Genomic DNA, 22,394 nt, shown 5'->3' with positions numbered 1-22,394 from the left:
GCCGATGGTCTGTCGCTTTGAGGGTAGAAGAAGAGAAATTAGGTTTGTGCTTCATTTGCTTGATCTTTTTTTTTTTTTTTTTTTCCCATGGCTATATATCTCCAAAACTACGTAACACCCCTTCTGACAAAAATGCTGCTAAAGCAACCTGTGGAGTTGACTGCAGGAGCACGGCTGGGGGGTGGGTGCTAAGAGGGCTATTTGGAGGTTAAAAGTCTCCTTTTGGCTGTTTTGTTCATCCCCAGAAGCAGACTTCCATGTGACGCCGCCTATCCCGTTCTTAGCCTGTGAAGGATTTCTGGAAGAATGTAGTTCTCATCTCTTTGCAGGGCATCCTGGACTGCAGCTTGTCTCTTCTATCATCAATGGAAATCACTAGTACGTTCTTAGGTGCCATGAACCCTGGATGCATTTCGGGGCAGAACTGACCATTCATTAGTCTCCTTTCCTCGTGGATCAATAATCGTTTGCTGAGAAGCAGAGGAGTAGCTTGAAGGGTGATTGATTTATGAAGTGGCGTATTAAGCATGCCTTTGCCAGGCAATCAGAATGAAGATTCCTGCTCTGTTTTTCCCCGTGGGCCAAAAGCAATGTTTCAGTTGATCAGGGACCCCAGCGTACCATGGCTGTAGTACCAATAATGATTAACAATAGCCCACGGCATCCTGGATATGCGGCAGCGCTGTCTTGCGTTATCCAACAGTTTCATTGTCCTTTCAATCCATTCTGCGAGTCTCCTTCACGCTGGGCAGCACAAAGCCTCTGTGCTGGCTCCCAGATATTCCTGCGCTGGAGTATTTCATCCTGTAACAAAGCCAACAGCCCTTCCTAAGCACGGTGCGGAGGAGGTAATGGGTAATATTTTGGGTGATCCATTACAGGAGGATGCACAGCAAGGAGCCTGGTGGAAAGCAAGGTGACTCCTAAGTGCAGGAGAGCCGTCTGAAGAGCCTGCGACCTGTCCCGTAGACGCTGTGGCTGGTCATTGCTCTCCATCTCCCTTTTCCTCCCCATCTGTTGTCTCACGGTGGCTTGCAATGCCCTGGGGTAGCAGATCCTTTCCTTGCGATGGGCTGCATGGGCTCAGAAGGGGGCTTTGCTGGGGACTTTAGCTGTTGACAGCATCAGCTGTGGCAGCAGTGATGATTAGGGTGCCCTGAGCTTTGTTGTAGCCTGGGCAATGGTCCTGCAGAAACCCCTGTGTTGGCAGCAGTTATTTAACGGTGAGGTTTATAAACAAGCTGCTCCTAGGGCTGGAGTAACCAGCGCGATGGTTTTAATGATGTCTGAAGGTAGCTCATGAGCACTGCCTCAGAGAAACACTTAAAAATGACTGTCAGTGCCCTGTGTTTTGCTCTAGTGCTGGAAATACGAACGTGGGGACTGACAGGTGGCCTTTGTCAGAGATCCAGCACACTTTGAAGGTGATGCCATTAGCTTCCTGACACCAAAACAGCTCAGAGCAGCGCTCCTGACTCTGATTGAGGTAGCTCTATGGGAGGTGCAGCAAAAAGCATATGGTGGGGAGGGCTGGATCCAGCTGCAGGGGACTCCTCTCGCTTTCCAGAGATTGCTAGCCTGGTGAAATGACTCCCGTCTCCGGTGGTGAAGTGGTACCAGTAGACCTTTGCATGCTGTTTGAAAAACCAGAATATGCTGGTGGTGGTGAGGCAGTTGCGTATCGTGATAGCAGCAGGAGCAAAAGAGCTGCTCAGAGGGTCGATGTGGAGGTACAATGACACTCTTCTGAGTGAAGAGCTTGGCTTTCATTGCTTGCTTGTATTTTCAGTGAAAAAGCAGCAGGACCTGCCTCTTTTAGAAGAGGTGAGAGCCAGGCATAGTTTTCTGACAAACTGGGCAAATTAACTTAAACTTGCTTTCCCTGTTACCCAAATATTCTGAACCTGATTGTCATGCACTCCTAAAAAGGTTTAAAATCTAAATTCAGCAAGGAGAGAGTTACAGGGATAGAAGAAGAATATTACGGTGAGGACGAAAGGCAGCAGAGTGCTGTTTTGTTTCTCTTCAGCCGTATCCATCTGGCTACCAGCTTCCTAATATTTAGAGCAGTAATCGATGGAGGAAGGTACTGGCTGTTGAATGCTAGGAACACATTCTTCATAAAACCTGAATTTTGTTTTGAAATCGTGTTCAAGGGTTTGCTTTGATCAAGGGAAAGATATTTTAGCTCTTCTGTAAATTCCCTCTCCTCCTGCACAACAGGCCCCACAGAGGATGGCCCAGTGCTGGATTTCTTACTTTCAGATAGTTAAAAGTTACCATGATGTGCTAAGATACCGGTGTCCATAGCCATGCAGATGGATGCTGGAATAAAACACGGTGGTGTTCCTGCTGTCTCAAAAAGCATCGCTCAGGAGTGCACAGCCAAAAGCATCTGCTCTACTGCTGTATAAGAAGCCTCTCTTTTAATTTCAAGTTCAGGTGTCGCTTTGTTCAGGTTGCAGAGTGAGCTGTGTCCTGCTCATGTAAGAATGCAAGAATGAGAGAACTGACAGCCTGTAATAAGATCGTGTTGTGTAAGTAACGATAGGGCAGGTACGTCTGGCTTCAGTAAACGTGCTTTCATGGCAGCAAAGCATCCCAAACCACAGACCCATGGACATTACCCCGTCAAGTGAAATACCTAGGGCTACATTGCTGTTACAGTACAGAGATTGTTTTGTTGTGGTTTGTTGTTTTTTTTTTTTCCTCCAGACTTATATATTAAACAACCAAGAGTCTTAAATAAATGTCATATCTCATTTGGCACCCAGGACATGAAGCCTGCAGCTGCCCTGGGCCAACCCTGACAGCTCTGCTCTGTGTCAGTTTATCTGCCTGGCAGAAAGACCTGCTGCTCCCTCCTGACTCGCTGGCATCTGCACGCTCTCATCTGTACCGGGAAGTTTGTGGGTTTACACAGTCAGCACGATGCCAGATCCTTCTCTCTGTGGTAGAAGGTGCTCCGGCAAAGCCCTCCAGCCTTCGGAAGCGTCCTCGGTGCCTGCAGCCAGGAGTGTAAGTGCTCTCCAGGAGAGCAGCAGTAGGGGATGCTCAGCAAAGCGTGTAGAAGCAGGCAGTGCATGTGCTTTCTCCTTCGTGGGCCTTGGAGGTAGCATTTTTCTGTGCTGGAGGCTTTATTCACGTCTTTGTTTAATCACTTCTGATGGTTTTACCTTCCAAGCCTTTGTCCAGTTGCTTTGTGGATTTATAGCGATGAGCGTCTGTAGGCAGCTATGGCAGCATGTTCCAAAGGAAGGAATATTCCTTGGAAAAGTACTAGTACTACTTTTCTCTAATTTTGACTAATACTATTTCAGGCCCTCGGGTTCCTGTTTTATGACAAATGGTGACAATTTTTTCCTCGTTCACTTTCTCCCAGGCCATTCATACTTTTACAAACCTACCTATCCCCTATATCATTTCTAGGTTGAGGAATCCCCTGTTCAGTCTTTGTATAGAAGCTGCTCTGTACTTCGTAGAAGGACAGAAAGAATGATTACATTTCAAAGGCTTCAGCTTGGTTTTTAAGATCAGAACTATACCCATTGTTTCAAGACCCACCTGTCCATGGGCCTAGACAGGGAGATCATGATAGTTTTCGTGGAGTTTATTTTGCAGTAGTTAGTTGTCTCGTAGAGCATTTTTCATGTCATGTTTCCATGAACCTGAGTTGTACATGCTCAAACCACTGTGCATGTCTCCCATTTCTTGGGTCCTGCTTCCTCTGCTTGCCAATGTATGCCGAGGATTCAGCGGAGGGGGAAGGCAAGGCTTATAAAGCACGCCTGCCTCTGTAACGCTTCTGAACCTCGGTTATTTTTGTACGCTGAGTTGTCTGTTATAGAAAGCAGGCTGTCCAGTCATTGGAGACGTTGCTGTTTCTCGCAACATAACTCATGTCTGGCCACGAATCCCTCCCACTCCTCCTGGGCTCCCTTAAGAGCAGAGAAGTTGAGGTTATACAGGCACGAAGGCTGAACTCTCCATGTGTGGAGGTGAAGGAATGGCTGCAGAGATCTGTTTGAAGGGTGATTCATTCCCCAACCTCCCTCCAAGAGAGGGGCTCTCTTTCTTCTGGCACGACTGTGATTTGCCGCATTGTGTCTGGCTTAGGGTTTAAGGAGTCCACCCAGAAGGCAGCCAGCTCTCCCCCGTGCTGTTGCGTGGCAGCCTTGGAAAGGCAGGTCCATCCCCTGGCTGCCTTGCTGTAACCCGTGCAGCGAGGAGAAGGCTCTGCCTCGGCAGGGGGATGCTCTCCAGGGCTGGCCGGGTCGCTGCCCTTCTCAGCTGGGGCTGGCTCTGAGGCTTTAAACACGCTCCACAGAAGTGCCATTTCAACGGAGAATGTCTCGTGTTTGGGGTTTGCTTCTCACCTGGGAGACCCTCACCTGCAACAGGCAGAGTAGGCTCGGTGCTCAAGTTTGAGCTTAGTTGACTCCCGGGAGTTGCTTGGTTGGGAAGAATGAAGGTTTGGAAGCTCTGGCAGTGAGGGACGCTTTGGTGGGGGTCTCTTCTGGAGGGTGAAGGGCTGGCAGGTGCTCCAGCAAGACTCCAGGTGTTAATCGGCTGCTGTGCACAGCCAGGGGCTCTCTCCTCTTCGGTCTGAGGCGGAAAGCAAAGGTGTGCTCGCTCGGGTTGTGGGACAGCTTGGGAACACTCGGTGTAGACTTGCACGCTCGGGCATAGGCACCGACAGGCTCCAGGCAGAAGAAATGGACTTGCAGGGCTGTGATGGGCAGGTTGGTGTGGGCCGTGCCCCACCAGTCTGGTTCCGACCTATATTCACAGACCCACAGCAAGTGAGGGCACTGCTGCTCCAACACGGTGAAGTTCTCATCTGCGTCCCATCCTGCCGTGGGCTGTCACTTTGCCTGTTTCTCTTCACCTCCCTCTTCTGCCTACGTGCCCCAGGCATCTTGTCATGTTGGCAACAAGGGATCAGGAGAGACACAACCCTGGTGGCGTGCTTGCAGGAGACTCTGGGCGAGTCGTGACCGAGGTGGGGTCTCCTCAGTCACCTGAACGACTCAGATGCAGAATTCCCTGTGACCCGCGTGGGATGGCAACCCAAAGGCCACCTGGGCACACTGAAAACGTCTCCCTGTAGATAGTGTCACCTTGGGGATAAATCTTTACAAGCCCACCCAGAAATAAGGTGCTTAAGGTGGTGTCCAGAACATCCTTATGCTGTACACGTGCAGCTATCAGGATGTGATAAATGTATTGATCTGTGGAACTGCTAATATAGCTAAAGGCTGTGACACTGCTGTTCCTTGTGGCTTCCTCTGTTCCTTGTACTCCCATCAGCAAGGGTGATGAGCAAAGTCTCCCTTTTGCTTTATTCCAGGTGAAGATATTCATGCAAGCCTTCATGGAGCAGCTGAAGATGTCAACATCAGGCTAGACAGGAACTCTGTGACAGTTGGGAAGACCTACATCACGCTGTCAAACCACAAATCCATCGTCATCCACAACCGGAGTAAAGTCATAGCCCACTCCAGTGGAAGGCTTTTGTTAGTCAAGAAGAGGAGGATCAGGAGAAGCTGAGGTTCGCTGGGAAGATTCCTTTCAGTAACACACACTGCCCAGGGGTAAAACTAATGTACAGCCTCAGAGGGATGTTGGTGCTTTTTTGAATGGCATAGGACAAGTAAACCATCCACGACATCAGGGTGTCCCCCCTGGGCTTCAGGGTAATGGAGCTCGGTGCTTCCCATTCTGGTTCCATCCATGTTCCAGCTGATGTTTTGGGGAGGAAAGGTTGATTGCAATGGCTGCATTTCCTAGGAGAGCAAATTCCCATCTGTGGGAGCCCTAAATCAGTGAGGCCTGGTCCCTGGGCTCGCAGGGGGTCTGTGAGGCTGAGGAAAGTGTCGGCACTCCTTACCTGGGACGGCGTTGAGCAGTAGCACCTAACAGCTGCAGGCAGTGTACCTGCTGTGATATTCACTGCAGTTTCTTCCCCTCCAGCTCTTGTAGGACAGCAACCTCCTTCAGCCTGCTTTTGCAGTAGTGCGCAGGGCAGGGTGCTTTGCTGGCCCCGAACGTTGAGGCCATCCGGCTGTAGGATGCTGAATTGCCTCGCGCTGTCCCGGCTTCCAGGACAACGAGGTATCCCTGCCCCTTCTCCGGGGCTGGGGAGAGTTTGGAGGTGGAGGGTTCTGCGGGGAAGTCAGGGACAGGACTTGGAAGTTCCTTTGGGCGTCAGCACCTGTGTCTTCGTGGTGCTGAGAGGTGGGGCAGGCTCTCCAAAGGGTGTCTCTGAAGCTTTGAAATTCCGTTTGGGGCAGCAAGGAAACGCTTCTGGCCCAGGGGGAGGCACTGGAAACGACACTTCAAAGCTGGGGTGATTTAGGGAGTCCTTGTGTGACTTTTCAGAGTTGGACGGCTGTAGGTGTATAGGAGTTAGTCTGAACCCAGAGCTGATCAGGAAACTGCCTTCAACTGGAGCACTTTTTAAGGGCTTCTGAGCAAATAAAGTTCAATGTAATTAGGTCAGAAATGCCTTGAAGGCCAAACCTAGTTTCCCACTGTTCTCTGTTTTTAATTGCACAGTGCATGACTTCTCTGCAAGATCAGTGTGTTAATAGAAAAAGTCTGTAGTTACAGAGAAAGTTTGTAGTCCCTGCATGCACAGGCTATCTGCCCTGGCTGAAACCTGACAGGATAACAAACGGTGATTGCTTCAGGCAGCTTCCCTATGCAGATGTCCCCGGAACCCCTTTGGAAGAGTAACCCGGAGAGGGTGCTTCAGGGAAACCGCAGGCACTTCCAAAGCGTGGAACTAATGAGCAGGACATGCACGGGAGAGTCTGTGTTTAGTAGCCACCTTATAGCTTGAAGTGAGCGATTCTTATTTGCTTTCCAAATCCATTTTCCTCCTGCCTAACCCAACTGGAAGAGTGAGTTCCACCGCATTTTTTTGTGATGTACTGAATGTATTCTTTTTTAAAAGCAGGTGCCACCTTCTTGGCTTTGCTTCACGCTTTGTGCTGTCCCCTTTTTCTACGTACAAGAAACCCCACTGAAGACAGAGCGTTGATGGTTCTATTCAGCTGCAGGGGAACTGCCATGGCGGCTGTAAGAGAGGGGCAGGGCCGGGCGCAGGCTGGGGGGTTTATCCGTTCTGAGCCCCTCGACCCCTGCTGTGCATATCTGACAGCCCTGCCTCGCTCACAGCCGCTGTCCCAGAGGGAACAAAGCCCAGGAGAGAAAGTTCTCTGTCGGCTCAGGGGAAGCACCATGCAGGGGTGCAGCACCCTCGTGTTGCAGCCAAAGTGATAAACGGGCCTTGCTTAGCGCAGCTCTCCGTGCAAAAACCTCCGTGGCTGCAAGGATCTCAAGCCTCGACTCTGAGCGCTCGATGGAGCTCCCTCCCAGCCAGCCGAGATTCCCGACCGTCCTGACGTGGCGCTTTCCCTCCCAGCAGCGCCCATGCCCATTGAGTGCCTTTCGCTTGCAGCCGGCTGTAATGTCGGCATCAACCCTGCACTCCAGTTTTTGGCCTCTCTGAGTGTTGCTCACTAGGATAGCCCCGAGAGTGACACCCCCTCACCCCCACCCCCCCACCCCCAACCCCCCTGCCGGCTGCCCCCATTGTGTCCATAGGGATAGCGGTTTGCCTGCGGGCATGGTGGGATGGTGTTTCTTCCAGGAACCACATGGATGGCAGGGTGAGCCCTGGGGGCGCTTGCGCCGCCCGGGCTCACAGCTGGGGAGGCGGATTCCCCGCTCGCAGGGGCTGGGGGCCAGAGGGGAAGTGTTTTAGGGTCGGACTGTGGGGGCCGGAGGGAGGGGTTTGAGGGACGGATGCCGAGGAAGGCCTCCTGCCTGCAGCGATGGCTCAGGCCCAGGGCAGGGCTCTTCTCTGGATGCCACGGGGTCGATTGCAGAGGAGCAGGCTGCCCCATGCAGGGAGCAGGTGCGTGCCGGGGCTGCCAGGGGCCCTGCCTGCCTGTTCCCAGCCCAGCCCCAGCTGGGGCCAGCCCTGCGCTGCAGCCCTGGGGCCGAGGCGCACGGAGCCGGGCATTGCTGAGGGTGCTGCACCCTGACGGGCCCCGCCGCCAGCTGCCGGCTGCCCTGGGCTGCCCCTCGCTCTCCCCAGCTCTGCCTGCTGCCAGTGCTGGGGGCACCGCCACGGGGCTTGCCCCCTGCCCACAGCTGCCCTGACCCACATCTGCAGCTGTACGTGGTGCCCACATCGCACAGCTGGGGCGGGGGTGGCAGGTCTCTCTGCTGGCAGCCTGGGACTGGGGGCAAAGCCAAGCCCATCCCTCGCTTGTGATCTTTGTCCCCAGGGAGAGCCAGTGCAGACGTGTGCTGCGCTGGAGAGTGTCCCGCGGGGAGGTGACGGCCGACTGCAGAGCAGCACTGAGACCCGCGCGACAGCAACGGCAGCCGGTGGCCACAGAGCAGCCCAGGGGAGCTGGTTCCCTCGACGGGCCCCAAAGCAGCCTTCCTCAGCCCCTGCTTTTGGTGACGTGTGGAGCAGCGCAGGGATGTCTCTCAGGCTTCCAGGCCTGAGGAGGCTTTCCTCCCCAGGGGCACTGTTAGAAATCCTGCTCCCAGGATTAAAGCACCCCTCCCCACCATGGATCCGAGGCTGTGTATCCAGCCCCCTGGAGCTGAGTACAGGTTCCCTGAGTGGTCTCTCAGGGAGGATGGGGCCACCTGCCTGGTGGCTCTGACACAGAAATGATGAGCTGAAGCCCTGTGATGGTGGCTGGCCGGCTCAAAGCCTCCGAGTGCCTCAGCCTCTGTCCCCAGGAGCGTTTATCCCAGGCACTGTTTCAGGGTGTGAAGATGGGTGCCGGTGATGTCCTGGTGCCTCCGTCTGGCTCCCACTTCAAGGTTGTGATGCCTGAGGTCAGGGACCACCTGAAGGCCTTGGCAGAGATCTCAAGGGACTTTGTGTTCCATCTAGTGTTGCCTTAGGGCTACAATGTGCTGTGGTTTGGGGGCAACAAGGTTATGGTATGCCAGAGGTCAGGCCAGTTCGTGTCAAAGTGTGTTATTGTTATGGACAGAATCTGGGTTTGTTGGCCCTGCGTTCCTGGGGTTATGGCATTTTTATCTTATCTTGTGAACTGTGTGGTGGGTTTCTTTGTGGAGAGTGCCTTTTTTCACCTCTGTTGCCTTTGTGGGGTTTGGATGGGTGCCTTTGGTTTGTGTACAGAGTTTCTTCTGGTTGTTTTTCTGCTGTACTGTTGGATGGTGGTTTTTTTTCTGTCTTGAAACCATCGTTACTGGTCTAATATATCTCCTGCAGGTCAGGCAGTGTCACTTCTGGTGTGGTCTGACTCATTTCTGGTGAGTTGGTAGGTAGGTATGGAGGACTTGTGGTCCCTCCATGGAGAATGACTGCTAGAGGACTAAGAGGCAGATCTGTGGAGGGGTGAGAGGACTGCTGGCCCATAAGTAGTGACTGTCAGAGGACTAAGTGTACTTGAATTTACGTGGGCTTCCAAATTCATGGTTGTTTCTCCTGCCTTGCGGAAGAGCCATGGGAAGTCACCAGCCACACGGAAGGACAAGGGGTTTCCCAAGGCTACGTGGCTTTTTGGGGTTTGCTTTTGAGTAAGAAAGTCTTGTCTCTACATGAGCGCAACTGTGAACGGTCAATTTTGCTGACTTTAGAGAGCAGGGAGCTGCACTTTTCTGATGTGCCTCACATGGCTGTAAGGACAGAGTGAGAACCAGCAAGAGGATTCCTTCCTGTCACCTTCTCCAGGGGAACAGTGCTGCACTTTCACAAGGTGAGCTCTGGTTCTGCATGAGTGCACAAGTTTTTGGTCAATTTTCTCACCACAGGAAGCAGGGAGCAGAACTTTTGCTCTGTGCCTCATCACATGGCTTCCAGGTCAGGGTGAGAAACAGCCAGAGAATTCCTCCCTGTCACCTTCTCCAGGGGAGCACTGCTGCACTTTGTCAAGGTGAGTTTTTTTGGGCTGTACATGATTGCCAATGAAAAGAGGTCAATTTTCTCACCACACAAAGCAGGGAGCAGAACTTTTGTTCTGTGCCTGACAGGGCTACCAGGGCAGGGTGAAAAGCAGCAAGAGAATTCATTCCTGGAACCTTCTCCAGGGGAGCAGTGCTGCACGTTCCCAAGGTGGCTTCTTTTGGAATGTGAATGATTCCATGTATGAGTGGTCAATTTTCTTTTTCTCAGAGCAGAAAGCAGGGAGCAGAACTTTTGTGCTGTTCCTTACATGGCTGCAAGGGGAGGGTGAGAAACAGCAAGAGAACTCCTTCCTTGCACCTTCTCCAGAGGAGCAGTGTTGCATTTTTACTTTCCAAGGTGACTTCTTGGGTCTGTGTATTATTGCAAACGTGCCGTGTAAATTTTTCTCACCCCAGAGAGCAGGGAGCAGAATGTTTGTGCTGTGCCTCACACGTCTGCCAGGGCAGGGTGAGAAGCAGCAAGAGAATTCCTTCCTGGCACCTTCTCCAGGGGAGCCATGCTGCGCTTTCCCAAAATGTGTTTTTTTGGCTCTGCATGAGTGCAAAAGCTTTTGGTCAATTTTTCACCACAGAAAGCAGGGAGCAGAACTTTTATGATGTGCGTCATATGTCTGCCAGGGCAGGTTGAGAAGCAGCAAGAGGATTCCTTTCTGGCACCTTCTCCAGGGGAATTTCCCAGTTCCCGAGAGACTGCTGGTGCCGGCTGCAAGGGCGCTCCCAGACAAAGGGTGGTCCTGTGTGATGCTGGGGTTGGAATTGGTGATGTCTCCTTTCCTTAGTCTCGTTAAGGCTTTGCAGTGACAATTTGGTGCTTCGCTCCTATTGCTCTTTTATCATATCGCTCACAGTAACTGCCACTGGTTCCTTTTATCATATTGCATGCTATTTTCTTTTATTGCAATATAAGAAACTGCATTTGATATATTCCGTTATTTGATATACTTGATAGATTTGATTATATTTGATCTGGAGTTCAGCTTTGCTGTGTATCCAGTCAGCCAGCAAAACAACATTCGGCATAGTCGGCAGCGTACGAAGTAAAAATCTCTCTATTTAGGAAAAAAAAAATGTTCCTCGACTTGCTATTGTCAGGTGGGAACCATTGCCTTATGGTGTTTGGGCCAGAGTGGTCTGGTGGTGCTGGGCAGTTGGGCCATGCCAGGGACAGAGGGACGGGGGCAGGGGAGGGGGCGGGGGGAAGGGGTTTAGGGATGGACGGGTGGGAATTGATGAAGGATTTTAGGGATGGACCAGGGTGTGGGGGTGTTTGTGGGTATGGGGGGGGTGGTGGGGGTGTGTGTGTGCCCCACCCCGCAGCTCCCCTCGACTGCTTCCTCCTCACCAGCACCTGCTCAGCACCCCAGAGGGGCTTCCCGGAGAGTTCCCGGAGAGCAGGGGAAGGGGCTGTCCTGCACCGCCCCTCCAGACGGGTGCTGCGCAGGCAGACCCCCGAGCCCCGCCAAGGGAGGGCAGCGCCGCTGGCCGCCCCCCTCCTGCCGCGTCTCCTCACCTGCGCCCCGCGCCTCGCACAGCCAGCGACCCCGACCGCCGCTGCCACGCGCGCACAGCTGGCGGGAAGAGGGGCCCCTCGGCCTCGTGCCCAGCACAGGCTTCGCTGCAGGCCTACGAGAGGTAAAGCCGGTCCCGGGGCACCATCCTGGTGAAGAAGAGAGAAGTGCGTGACCTGCCAACACAGGGGTGGCCCCGCCCCCATGCGCCCTTTGGTCGGTTGCTATGGGAACGAGTCGGGCTGTTCCCCTGGCAACCGGCTGACAAAGGGCACACAGGGGAGGGACCACCCGTATGTTGGGAGGTCACACACATCTCTTCTTGACCACGATGGCGGCAGGCCCCTCGGCCTCGTGCCCAGCACAGGCTTAGCTGCGGGCCTACTAGAGGTAAAGCCAGCTTGGGGTGTCCCCCTTTCCAAGAGGCTTCTTAGGTTGCACATCCTCTGCCTTCCTAACGAGGAGCTCTGGTTTTGATGCCCACTGTGCTGTCAGGAAAAATCCCCCCTGAGTTTCTGTGTGGTTCAGCAAGAGAACAGGGCAGCAGACTGGCCCTGTAGGCGCTTCTCAAGAGGCCGGCTGGAAAAGTGCTCAGGAAACACGTCATTTGCCTTCCTGGAGTGACTTGTGTGCATCTTGAGTGGTGCTGGTAACAGTGTTGCCTCCTCTGTCTCTTCCAGTGGCATACCCGGATTGTGTGTGTGCGTGGGAAGTCGACGATGAGCTCGGTGGCAGTTTTGAGCCAGGAGAGCTTTGCCAAACACCGCAGTGGCTTGACGCAGCAGCAGGTGAAAGGTGAGAAGACACAGCTGAGTTCCTGTGATGTGCCTCTAAGTAGAGACTGCGCAGGCAAGGTTCCTTGCTCTTAGCCAAGCTCGCTCCATGCCTCCGGCTCCCCCTAATTAGGTGTCCAGGCACGGCGTTCGCCATTCCTAGGCTGGCGGCCTGCCAGACTCTGGCTTTCCACCAACAGGAGCACATCGGTGGTGCTGCACAGTGCAGGGCCAGGCGGAGGCAAGCCTCAGATCTTCACAGAGCTCTGGCTAGCAACGCTGTCAGCCGTGGGGCAGGGCATGTGCAAGCAGGGGTCATTGGGCTGCAAGAGAGCCTCGTGGGATCAGTGTGCTGGATTGTCACTTCCTCCTTTGCTCAGCCAGGTGCTGGGGAAAGTCGGTATAACCGTATTGGCTGACTCACTGATGGGTCTCGGCACCCATTCTCCAGCTGCGAGCTGGCCCGCTTGGCACAGCCCAGTGCCCAGCTGAGTCGAACATAAGCTACAGGCTTTCCCTGGACTCTGCCCCAACTAGAGTGCTTCTGCTTCTCTCTGCCTTCTTCCTGGGCATGTGTCTGTCCTGTCCCCTTCTGACCCACAGCCTTGCTGTGTCCCTTTGATTTCTTTCTCCTTGGCCTGTTGTCCCCTGATGAAGCTCCTCTCAACAAAGCTGGCGATAATGTGCTGTGTTTGCTGCCACCATTCACTTGCACGGTTGCTTCCTGCATCCATAGCAGCACCTACTGCAGTCTGTGCTGTGCTGAGCTCAGCTGTGCTCCAGACTCGGCTGCTCTCCACAAGCATAACTGTAGCAGGGTGAATAGTAGTGCACAAGTCCTTTGTTGTCCCTCTTTGATGATGCCTCAATAGAGTTGCACTGCCTATGAATGGGGACGTTTCTGTGGGGAGAGCATCTCATTGGCCTTGTTTGCTTCACCCCAGTAACAGCTTTAAACTCGGAAGAAGAGAAGGATCCTCCCACCTACGAGGAAGCCTTCCCTGCGCTCCCTGAGAAAGCACCATCCTTGGAAGCTGCCCGGGAACCTGCTGGGCCCTGGAGCAAAATCCGGCCAATACAGGCTTCTGTCATCACTCAGGTTGGTGGGAGTGGGTGTCTTATCTCCCTCCTTTTCATCCCTCCAAAAAGTAGGTGAAGCGAAGCTTTCCCTGGAGTATGAAATCCCTTAGTGTGCCGGAGTAACTGCCTCTTTGCTGTCCTTTGCCCTGGGGCACAAGGAAGACTGCGGCTGAATGCTAGGACGGCTCTGGAGGGGGAGGGATGTGTTGAAAACTGCCCAGACAAAGCTCTGCATCCCTGTTGCACAGTCAGCTGGAACAGGCCTGAAGGGAGGATTGCAGAGGGAGGCACTGACAATCAAAAGCACACTGACACCTTGCTGTGCCCTGCTTGTGTCTGTCCCGTGGCTGAGCAGGTGTTCCATGTGCCACTGGAGGAGAGGAAATACAAGGACATGGATCAGTTGGGAGAAAGCAAGCAGGCCAAGATCTGCCTTGACATCATGCAGAAGACGGGAGCTCACCTGGAGCTGTCTCTCGCAAAGGACCAGGGCCTTTCGATCGTGGTCTCTGGCAAGCCGGAAGCAGTCACAAAGGCTCGGAAGCAGATTGTCGCTCGACTGCAGACTCAGGTGAGGGCATCTAACTGTTTCTGCCTTCATCTTTGCTCTTCCCCAAGACTCGCAAATGCTTTGAGACCCTTGGGCCCGTGTGCTTGTAAGCCAAAGAGGTGTGTTGTTACATGACTAATTCAGCTTTGCCATACGTTTTCAAAGCACCCAATTGGCAATTTGGAATGGGAATGAGGCTTAAAATAGGGTTCCAAGGTAATTACAGGCCGTGGTGTTGCATGAAGCGTGGAGTCTGCGATCTCTGGAACATTTGAGTTGCAACCAGTGACTTTGTGCTGAGGTGCTGGTGCTGGAGGGGGTGCAGGAGCCTCACACACAAAGCTAGTAGTGTGTGAGAACGGGACTGTGCTTTTCCTGAAGCCCTTCAGAGAAGAACGTGGAAGGCTGGGAGAAAGAAAAGTAGAGAAAAGGAAGTCCTGCCAAAAGCCAAAAGCTTCGGGTCAGGGTTCTGCCTTGTGTAGCTCAAGGCACACTGGTAAGGAGCCACAACCCTGTTGTTTCGGTTGCTTCAGTCCTCTAGGTTTTGATCTCTTACCTTAAGGTTCTTGAGCTCATAGTCAAGGTGGTAGCTCTTGTTAGGATGTATCGCAGCCAGGTGTTGCAGTGTGTTTTAAAGTATAATGCCAAAGGTAGGTAATGCGATGTTAATACCATGTCTGCTTAGTGCTGTTCAGCCCCTGTGTCATACCCTGCCAGAGGAAAGAGAAAGGAACAAAACCCTACATCCACAATGTGCATCTGAAAAATCAGTTCAGGTCGTGCCGCCACAGATCCGTGAGCCACTGTTCTCAAATATACCTCCTACTGCCCTGGCCCCAGGTTGGGAAGGTGTGTCTGTATTCCAGCTTCTCTTAGGCTTGGCTGGCTTCAGGACAGGAACACAGAGCTGAAAAGTCACACCGAGTGATCTTTTCTTCATCTTTCATTTTTCCATTATAGCTTGAATGTTCATTGTCTGATTGCTGTTAGTGGTTACCTAATCACAGGGACCAGGAGCACGATAGCAGTCATCAGCTACCAGACCTGTACAAACTCAGTGAGAAGGGAAGAAGTCAGGAAGCCCTCGTATAGACCAGCCCTTTAATGGTAGATTGAGAAGGACCCCTTTTGCATGTGGGGCCTTCTAGAAGCAGTCCCAGGAGCAGCACGTGCTACACTTGAAGACACCTTAGCACTTAAGTAGCGGTGAGCATCTGCTAGCGGCCTGCCTCCTGCAGTAGGTTTCTGGTGTTGAATTTCTCTTTCCTAGGAGTCATACTGTATGTCTTGTTCTCTGTAGCCTTGGCAGCAGGTGTCAGAGTTCAGATAAACTCCAGCTGTGCGCTGTCATCACAGTTGTTGTCTGGTGTCTTACACTGGAGGAGAGGCACCTCCTCGTCTGTGTCGGAAGGCCTTTGCTAATTCAGGGTACCGCTCCTGTGCAAACAGAAGGGTTTTGAGGGAAAGGTGGGGTCTATACTCCTGGCACGGAGGCGCTGTAGATCAACTGGTACAGTGTCAGCCCTCAGACAGAGTGTGCTGGGAAGGCGTTGTGTTTGCTCTGAGGAGCAGTACCACTGAGCAGCGTCTACCTTGCTTTCCCTGGCTCTGTTCCTGTGGATCTGCCAGTGCAGGCAAGGCTTTTCACAGATGCTTGGTTCTTCTGCTGCAGGCTTCGGCAACAGTTGCCATCCCCAAGGAGCACCACCGTTTTGTCATTGGAAAGAAGGGTGCGAAGCTGCAGGACCTGAAGCTCAAAACTGCAACCAAAATGCAGGTCCCCCGCCCAGATGACCCCAGCAACCAGATCAAGATCAGCGGCACTAAAGAAGGGATTGAGAAGGCCCGGCACGAGATCCTGCTTATCTCCGCTGAGCAGGTACCTCAGTACTGTGATCTCTCTCATGGCATTGGCTGCTCAGCCATTTTGCTTCCCCGTGGTGTAGTCGGAGTTTGCAGCCACCGTGGCTACAGTCAGTGGCTAACGTTAGCCTGAACGGAGACGTATGCTGTGCCACTCGCTGGCTGTGTGAGCACCGCTGCCAGGTCCTGAAACTTCTTGTGCTGCGTTTTGTCCATCTCTGAAGCCAAAACAAGCATTTGATAGTTGAAGCGACGCGTCTTAGGTGCCAGCTGAGATAAGGCAGGAGATCACAGGGGTGAATATCGTAAACAAGGAGCAGCAGCAGCAACCGTATTTGTAGATTGAAAGAGGTGGAGATCTACAAGCCCGCCAACTGAGAAGGTTGCTTGGGCCAGAGTGTCAGGCAGGACACCCCTGGGAACTTAGCTGTGCCTGGCAGAGACTGTAATATAGAGGGCAGTTCCCACCAAGGTCTGTTGTGGGCTCTTCCAGGGTAAGCGTGCCGTGGAGCGGCTGGACGTGGAGAAAGTGTACCACCCTTTCATTGCTGGCCCTTACAACAAGCTGGTGAGGGAGCTCATGCAGGACACAGGGACGCGCATCAACATTCCTCCACCCAGTGTCAACAAGACCGAGATAGTCTTCACCGGAGAAAAGGAGCGACTAGCCCAGGCTGTGGCTCGAGTTAAGAAGATCTATGAGGAGAAGGTACGCATGGTCCATAAAGCTTCCCACCTTCCCCTGGCACCTGCTCCTAGGCACTCTTCCCTTCTTGTTCTACTTTTGTGCATCCCTCCGTTGCATCTGGCTCAGCAGCCCTTGCAGTACATGACCCCGAATCCTACCGTTTCCTCACTCGGCAGAGTGGGAGCCGGGCTGATACTATCCGGGAGGTGACAGATTTCTCGCTTTTCTGTACCGTGGGAATTAGCAGGCCACCAAGAGCTCCCCTGGCTCTTGTTCACACCGGGGCTACTAAGGAAGGAAAGAAGTGTGAAGTCTGCAGTGGTGGCCAGCTGACAGTATCAAAGTTGCTACCTAAGTAGAAGTTGCTGAAGAGCGAATGTCACTCCAGTTTATTTCCCACAGCCAACGCTGCTGTGAATATCCTTGTTGTGGGTTGCTGGGCTGTTTTTCCTCGTGGTTAGGTCTGTATTTGTACCGGTCTGGATTTCAACAATCGGCTTATAGCCTGCACAGTGTTGCATCACAGCACTGCCTGGGAGACGGCTGGGAGTTGAACCCTGTTGTCCAACGGGGGGACGGGGACGACGACAACGACATGCCTGTGTGTGTGTGTGGTCTCTTCCATGCCGTGTCCCAGGGAGCTTGACACAGCATGCTAGTTTTGTACTTCCCCTGTGAATTTTTGAGCACAAGGCTTTCTGTAGGCAGGGGCCCAAGGGGTGCTAGGGTACTGCCGAGCCACTGTGCTCAGCTTGGCTTTGCTCTTTGCTGGGTGCAGAGTCTGACTGCATCTTGTGCCTCTTCCTGTCGCTCTTGTCCTTCCCCGCCCCCTTGTGATTGACGCCTCAGTGTCTCTGCCCCTACAGAAAAAGAAGACTACTACTATTGCAGTGGAGGTGAAGAAGTCCCAGCACAAGTATGTCATCGGCCCCAAGGGGAATTCCCTGCAGGAGATCTTGGAGAAGACTGGAGTCTCTGTCGAGATCCCACCCATTGACAGTAGCTCGGAGACGCTGATACTGCGAGGCGAGCCTGAAAAACTGGGGCAAGCATTGACTGAAGTCTTTGCAAAGGTACTGACAAGATGGGCTAGGCCTCCTTTGAAGGTCCCATGAAGATACATTTGTGAGCACTGACGGCTGTAGCGGGGGTGCTCTCTCTTGGGCCATTAGAGGTGCAGCTTAGAAGTCAATACCGGAGGTGCAGCATGGGAATTGGAACTGAATTGTTGGGAAGGCCTCTTCCAGTTTGTCCATCAAACAGCTTCTCTGTTTTTCTGTCTCTCAGGCCAACAGTTTTACCGTCTCCTCGGTCTCTGCCCCCTCTTGGCTTCATCGTTTCATTATTGGAAAGAAAGGACAGAACCTGGCCAAAATAACTCAGCAGATGCCAAAGGTATGGATGAGCTGGTTAGCTTAGCACCCCCGGCGTAGAAAAAGGTTTAGTCCAGATCACTGGTCACGGGAGAGAGAGGTGTATTCTAGCGTGGGTAAACCCAGGGGGAAATGACACAGATCTTTGCTGTTCAAGGGAACCCTCTCTTTTACTGCTGCAAACACTGCTCATCCTATGTTATTGTCATGGGTTGAGCCCTTCCAAGGAAGCTTTATGTGGTGCTGTTTTGAGAACTGATGTAGCAGGATACCTGGAAATGCTGAGTGCGGCAAGGCTTCTCCCTGGTGAGTTAGACGGTATCTAGATAAAGGCTAGATGAGTAAACTTCTCCAAAGCCCTTGCAGAAACCGGGACAGCACCAGAGCCTTGGGCTCTAGGCACTGCCATATGGCTGACATCGTTAAGTTACTGACTTGGGAAATTGTGGGGATTTTGTTTGGGCTTTTTGGGAAGAGGCGCATCTCTTAGTGGCAGGGATCGATGGTGTAGGCCTGACCAAGAGCATTGGCCTGGCTTGGATCTTGGCAAATTCTTAAGAGATTCATTGTCTTTCACCTCAAGGTTCGCATCAAATTCACTGGAGGAGAGGATAACATCACTTTGGAAGGGCCTACAGAAGATGTGCATGTGGCTCAGGAACAGATTGAAGCCATGGTCAAGGAACTGATGAGCTGGAGTTACTAGTTCCAGTAAGAAACTGGGGGAAGAAGGCGCAACAGAGCAGAGGGGCCCCTGCTTAGGGCCCTGCTTAGGGCCAGAAAAAATTAGAACTTGGTTTTTGGCAATTGTTCATTGAAACACGTACTTTGTGTGCTAACGCAAACTGTCAACATTCCTAGAGTTGTATGTAACATGCTGCCTGTGTGGCTGAGGGCTGCCCGGCAAGTGTGATGTGTGTGAGAGACACAGTTTAACTGTGAAGTGAGTGGGGGGTCCCGATCTGCGTTTCCGTGTTCCCCGCGAGGGGGCCGGCCAGAGACGGACGAAGCGATTGAAAAGTCGACGTATGAAGTGGTGGAATGCACTATTAGATATTAGAACGGGGAACTGTGGACCAAACACTAGAACGAATATCATTTGGGAAAAGCACGAACGCGGGGCCCCAGGTCAGTAAAGGGGAGTCAGAGGCCTTGGGAATACAGCCTATTAAACCCTGTTCCACAGGCAGTAACGTAACATTTGAGAACCGAACGGCAAGTCAGGAAGATCCTTTCTTGCTGTGGCAGGCTGCTTGTGTAAGGCTTTTATTGTCTGCTCAGGATGCTGGAGTAAATGAAGAGAACCAGTGCTTTGGGCGGGAGTGCTGAGGCAAGGCACTTTGTAAAGCGTTCCCCAAAGCAAGGGCAACCAAGTCACGCCTCGTCCTGGCTTTGTGGCTTTAGCAGTGCTTCCTGGCTCTTATTGTTGCAGGTGCTGTTTTCCTGCCTGAAGCCCTGGGGCTCCTGGGTAGCCGCCACCCCCCCAGCCCGCAGCTGCTGTCCTCAATAAAATGATCTTTCCTCTCTTCTGACTACGTCTGCCATGTGATAATTGGGGACTGGGCAGATATTGTTTGGTGGTGCGTCCTAGGGGAGGACTTTGGGATCATCCCTTGGCCCAGACTCCTTGCCAGTGGGCATCACGGCTGAGCTTTATGACTCACAGCACAGTCACACAGGGAGGTGGGGGCCGGATGGCACCTCTGGAGGTGTCACTGTCCCCTCAGCTCCTGCTCGGATTCTGGCTAAGACACAGCCTGTGCTCAGGCTCGATGGATGCTCCACTGGGGAGCAGCGCCATTAGCTCAGAGCCGGGACAACACGCAGGCAGACACGGTGCCGCCGCTGACCATCACCTGCAGCTCGCTGTCCCCTGCGGCCGTCATCCCTGCACACTGACTGATGGGCAGTTTCTCCAGATGCCCACGCTCAGGGCAACGGTATAAAGCAAACTGCCACGCTGGCCACTACAAATACGTCGGCTCGCCCAAAAAGCTTTTCCAGCAGCTCCAACAGCAGCCGGACTGCTGAGGCTTTTGTGCGTCCCAGTGTGATACGGGAGACGCCCGCACCCTGATGGAGGACGAAGGATGAGCACTCTCACCATCAACCAGCTAACTGTTGCTCATAGGCTGCTGTGGTTCAAGCGTGGCCGCCAGCTGTGCAACACACAGCTGCTCGCTCCCTCCCCTCCCTCCCCAGGGGGATGGCAGGGAGAACTGGGAGGCTCAAAAGGGAGAAAACTCGTAGGCTGAGGCCAAGGCTTTGATGTGTGCAGGGGAACGTGCTGGTGCAGTTTGTGATTGAAAACTGCGGGGACATCTTTGGGGAGGAGGTGGCCGGCCCCTCCCCTCCATCAGCCGAGGAGGTGCCAGCACCTGTGGACAGGTGCACAGGTATGAGGAGGGGCTGAGGGTTTTCAAAATCTGGGGCTTCTGGTCCAATTCCTTATTGTGCTGCTGGTGGATTTTGGTTTAGGTGTTGTCCACTTCCACGAGGTCACTTTGCTGCACGTGCTTTTGTGTTCCATGGGTGCGTTTGGAAGATCAAAGGAGCCGTGCAGGTGAAGCAAACGCAGAGCCCCAGGCAAAAGACTTCTTGCACACAGCACCCTCTCTGTTCATCCTCTACAAAGAAGCAGGGGCAGCTATGGTGGTGAAATCAGAAATAGTAGAGGGATGTCAGGCCAAGAAACACTGACACGTTTCTCATGTATGACAGTAGTTTCTGATAGGGCCAAGCAGCTGCTGTGCCTCCTCCTGCCATTAGATCTCTTGTCTGTTTGACTTTTCCCACCCTCTAATGATAGAGAAGAAAAACCAGAAAGGTTGTTTCTCAGATGCATTGGGAATGTGCTTAATCAATCTAAATACCTACAAGAAGTCAAATACAAAATCGCAGATTTAAAAATAAAAGGCTCACGCCCCAGAATGGGATAATGCTGCCCAAGGGATAACGGCAGAACCGTGTCCCAGGAAGGCAGAAGAAAGCCCAGCAGAACGAAGCTGGCAAGGGTCTGTCCTACCCTCCAAGGCCCCTCCAGTTTGTGGTGCCCCAGCCCGCAAGAAGGGGCAGCCCATCATCCCAATTCATCAGAGCTCCTGAAGCCTATCTTGCGACCGTGCAAAATATGGATAATGCAAAGCAACCAAAGGGATCTTATTTGAGGAGCTAAGGTAGCAATTTGGAAAACGGTAGCTTACTACTCCAGGTGTCTTGCCACCTTTCAACTTCAACCTTTCCGGTTCAGGCACTTGTACCTTTGCCTCCAACCACCCCCGAGAGCACAGCAGACTCCTCGGTAGACCCGGAACAGCTGATGAGCCTTTCAGAGGAAAGAAGGTAAAATGAGCTCCCTTTGTTTAAAATGAGAACTGATTCCAGTTGATCGTGGTTTTACCTCTCTAATAAACACTGTGGAATGTCAAGGTTTGCAGGGTCTTTCGTTTCAGGAAAATGAAAAGCAAAGAAACAGAAAGGGAAAACAGGTCTCTGGAGAAGAGGCTGAAAGCACACCAGAAGAGAAAAGGAGAGAAGAAAAGCTTTTCGAGATCAACCCCTGAAAAAATTCAGGAAGGTCAAGAAGCCCAGGTGTATCCAGACACTGCTGTCCATCTCTCAAAACTCTGAACACTGCACTAAGTGCATGAACTATTTTTAGCGTGCACAAAGATGGCCCCGGATAGGAAGCAGACACCTGCCTTTTGGAAAAAAATGCGTGTCAGCAGGAAACTGCCGTTCCCAATGTTGCAGGTTTGGTTTTGCACTTACTGAAGTACTGTTTGCTCAAGGGTAAGCAGACACCTTGCCACAAGAGCCTCGACCCTTAGCTATTTACCTAGCTACCGAAATAAAGAGGCAAAGTAAGTCCCGCTGTTCTGTCCATGTTAGCAATCCTCACGCTGCCCTGCATCATCTGGATCCCAAATATGCAGCAACGTTGTTCCAGGTCACTACATACGCTTTAGATGCTGGCCCTTTTTCAAAAGGCCGCGGTTCACCTGAGGTAATTTGGGGGCGGGTGGTGGTGTTTGTGGTGGTGGTGTGTGTATTGGGATGGACACTTTTTAGTTTCTTACTTCTTCTTCCCTTACCAGTAAACAGAGGTCTATTTCTCAAGATCTTGAGAAATGTCCTCAAAATAAGTTTTCATGACTTTTTTGTATATAGATGAATACTCTTTTAATGTACACTATTTCACTGTTGCTAGAAGTACTATATTCCACTTCACATGGCTTGCTTCAGTGACAGCCTTGTACCGTAAATTCATATCGTGTACCCCCTTTTTCTTGGGGTCCACAAGTTGCGATGCCTGCAGTTTGTAGTCCCTGCATGCACAGGCTATCTGCCCTGGCTGAAACCTGACAGGATAACAAACGGTGATTGCTTCAGGCAGCTTCCCTATGCAGATGTCCCCGGAACCCCTTTGGAAGAGTAACCTGGAGAGGGTGCTTCAGGGAAACCACAGGCACTTCCAAAGCACGGAACTAATGAGCAGGACATGCACGGGAGAGTCTGTGTTTAGTAGCCACCTTATAGCTTGAAGTGAGCGATTCTTATTTGCTTTCCAAATCCATTTTCCTCCTGCCTAAC

At 52.5% G+C, this 22,394-nt stretch overlaps 2 protein-coding genes across 2 annotated transcripts; both read left to right on the top strand.

The window, feature by feature from the left end:
* Positions 1–11,960: 11,960 nt before the first annotated feature.
* LOC308058054 (vigilin-like) lies at positions 11,961–15,223 on the top strand. Its single transcript, XM_080412066.1, has 3 exons — positions 11,961–12,269; positions 13,192–13,346; positions 13,683–15,223. The coding sequence occupies exons 1-3, from the start codon at positions 12,194–12,196 to the stop codon at positions 14,010–14,012; spliced, it is 561 nt and encodes a 186-aa protein (XP_080268192.1). The 5' UTR covers positions 11,961–12,193; the 3' UTR covers positions 14,013–15,223.
* A 98-nt stretch (positions 15,224–15,321) lies between these two features.
* On the top strand, positions 15,322–18,527 carry LOC308058053 (vigilin-like). The gene is made up of 4 exons (XM_080412065.1): positions 15,322–16,449; positions 17,295–17,501; positions 17,716–17,823; positions 18,385–18,527. Exons 1-4 carry the CDS (start codon positions 16,321–16,323, stop codon positions 18,505–18,507), a joined length of 567 nt encoding a protein of 188 aa, XP_080268191.1. The 5' UTR covers positions 15,322–16,320; the 3' UTR covers positions 18,508–18,527.
* Positions 18,528–22,394: the final 3,867 nt, after the last annotated feature.

This window comes from Falco punctatus (genome assembly GCF_963210335.1).
Source record: "Falco punctatus genome assembly, contig: scaffold_23, whole genome shotgun sequence".
In the NCBI taxonomy this organism is placed as follows: domain Eukaryota; kingdom Metazoa; phylum Chordata; class Aves; order Falconiformes; family Falconidae; genus Falco; species Falco punctatus.
This window is presented reverse-complemented; position numbering and strand designations above follow the sequence as displayed.

What these genes read in the sequence shown, in the direction of transcription:
- LOC308058054 (XM_080412066.1), top strand. Translation starts at nt 12,194, where the DNA reads ATGAGCTCGGTGGCAGTTTTGAGCCAGGAGAGCTTTGCCAAACACCGC. An exon ending in GACGCAGCAGCAGGTGAAAG is followed by an intron (nt 12,270 to 13,191) that starts GTGAGAAGACAC and finishes GCTTCACCCCAG; the next exon opens with TAACAGCTTTAAACTCGGAA. An exon ending in AGGCTTCTGTCATCACTCAG is followed by an intron (nt 13,347 to 13,682) that starts GTTGGTGGGAGT and finishes GTGGCTGAGCAG; the next exon opens with GTGTTCCATGTGCCACTGGA.
- LOC308058053 (XM_080412065.1), top strand. Translation starts at nt 16,321, where the DNA reads ATGCAGGACACAGGGACGCGCATCAACATTCCTCCACCCAGTGTCAAC. An exon ending in AGAAGATCTATGAGGAGAAG is followed by an intron (nt 16,450 to 17,294) that starts GTACGCATGGTC and finishes CTGCCCCTACAG; the next exon opens with AAAAAGAAGACTACTACTAT. An exon ending in TGACTGAAGTCTTTGCAAAG is followed by an intron (nt 17,502 to 17,715) that starts GTACTGACAAGA and finishes TCTGTCTCTCAG; the next exon opens with GCCAACAGTTTTACCGTCTC.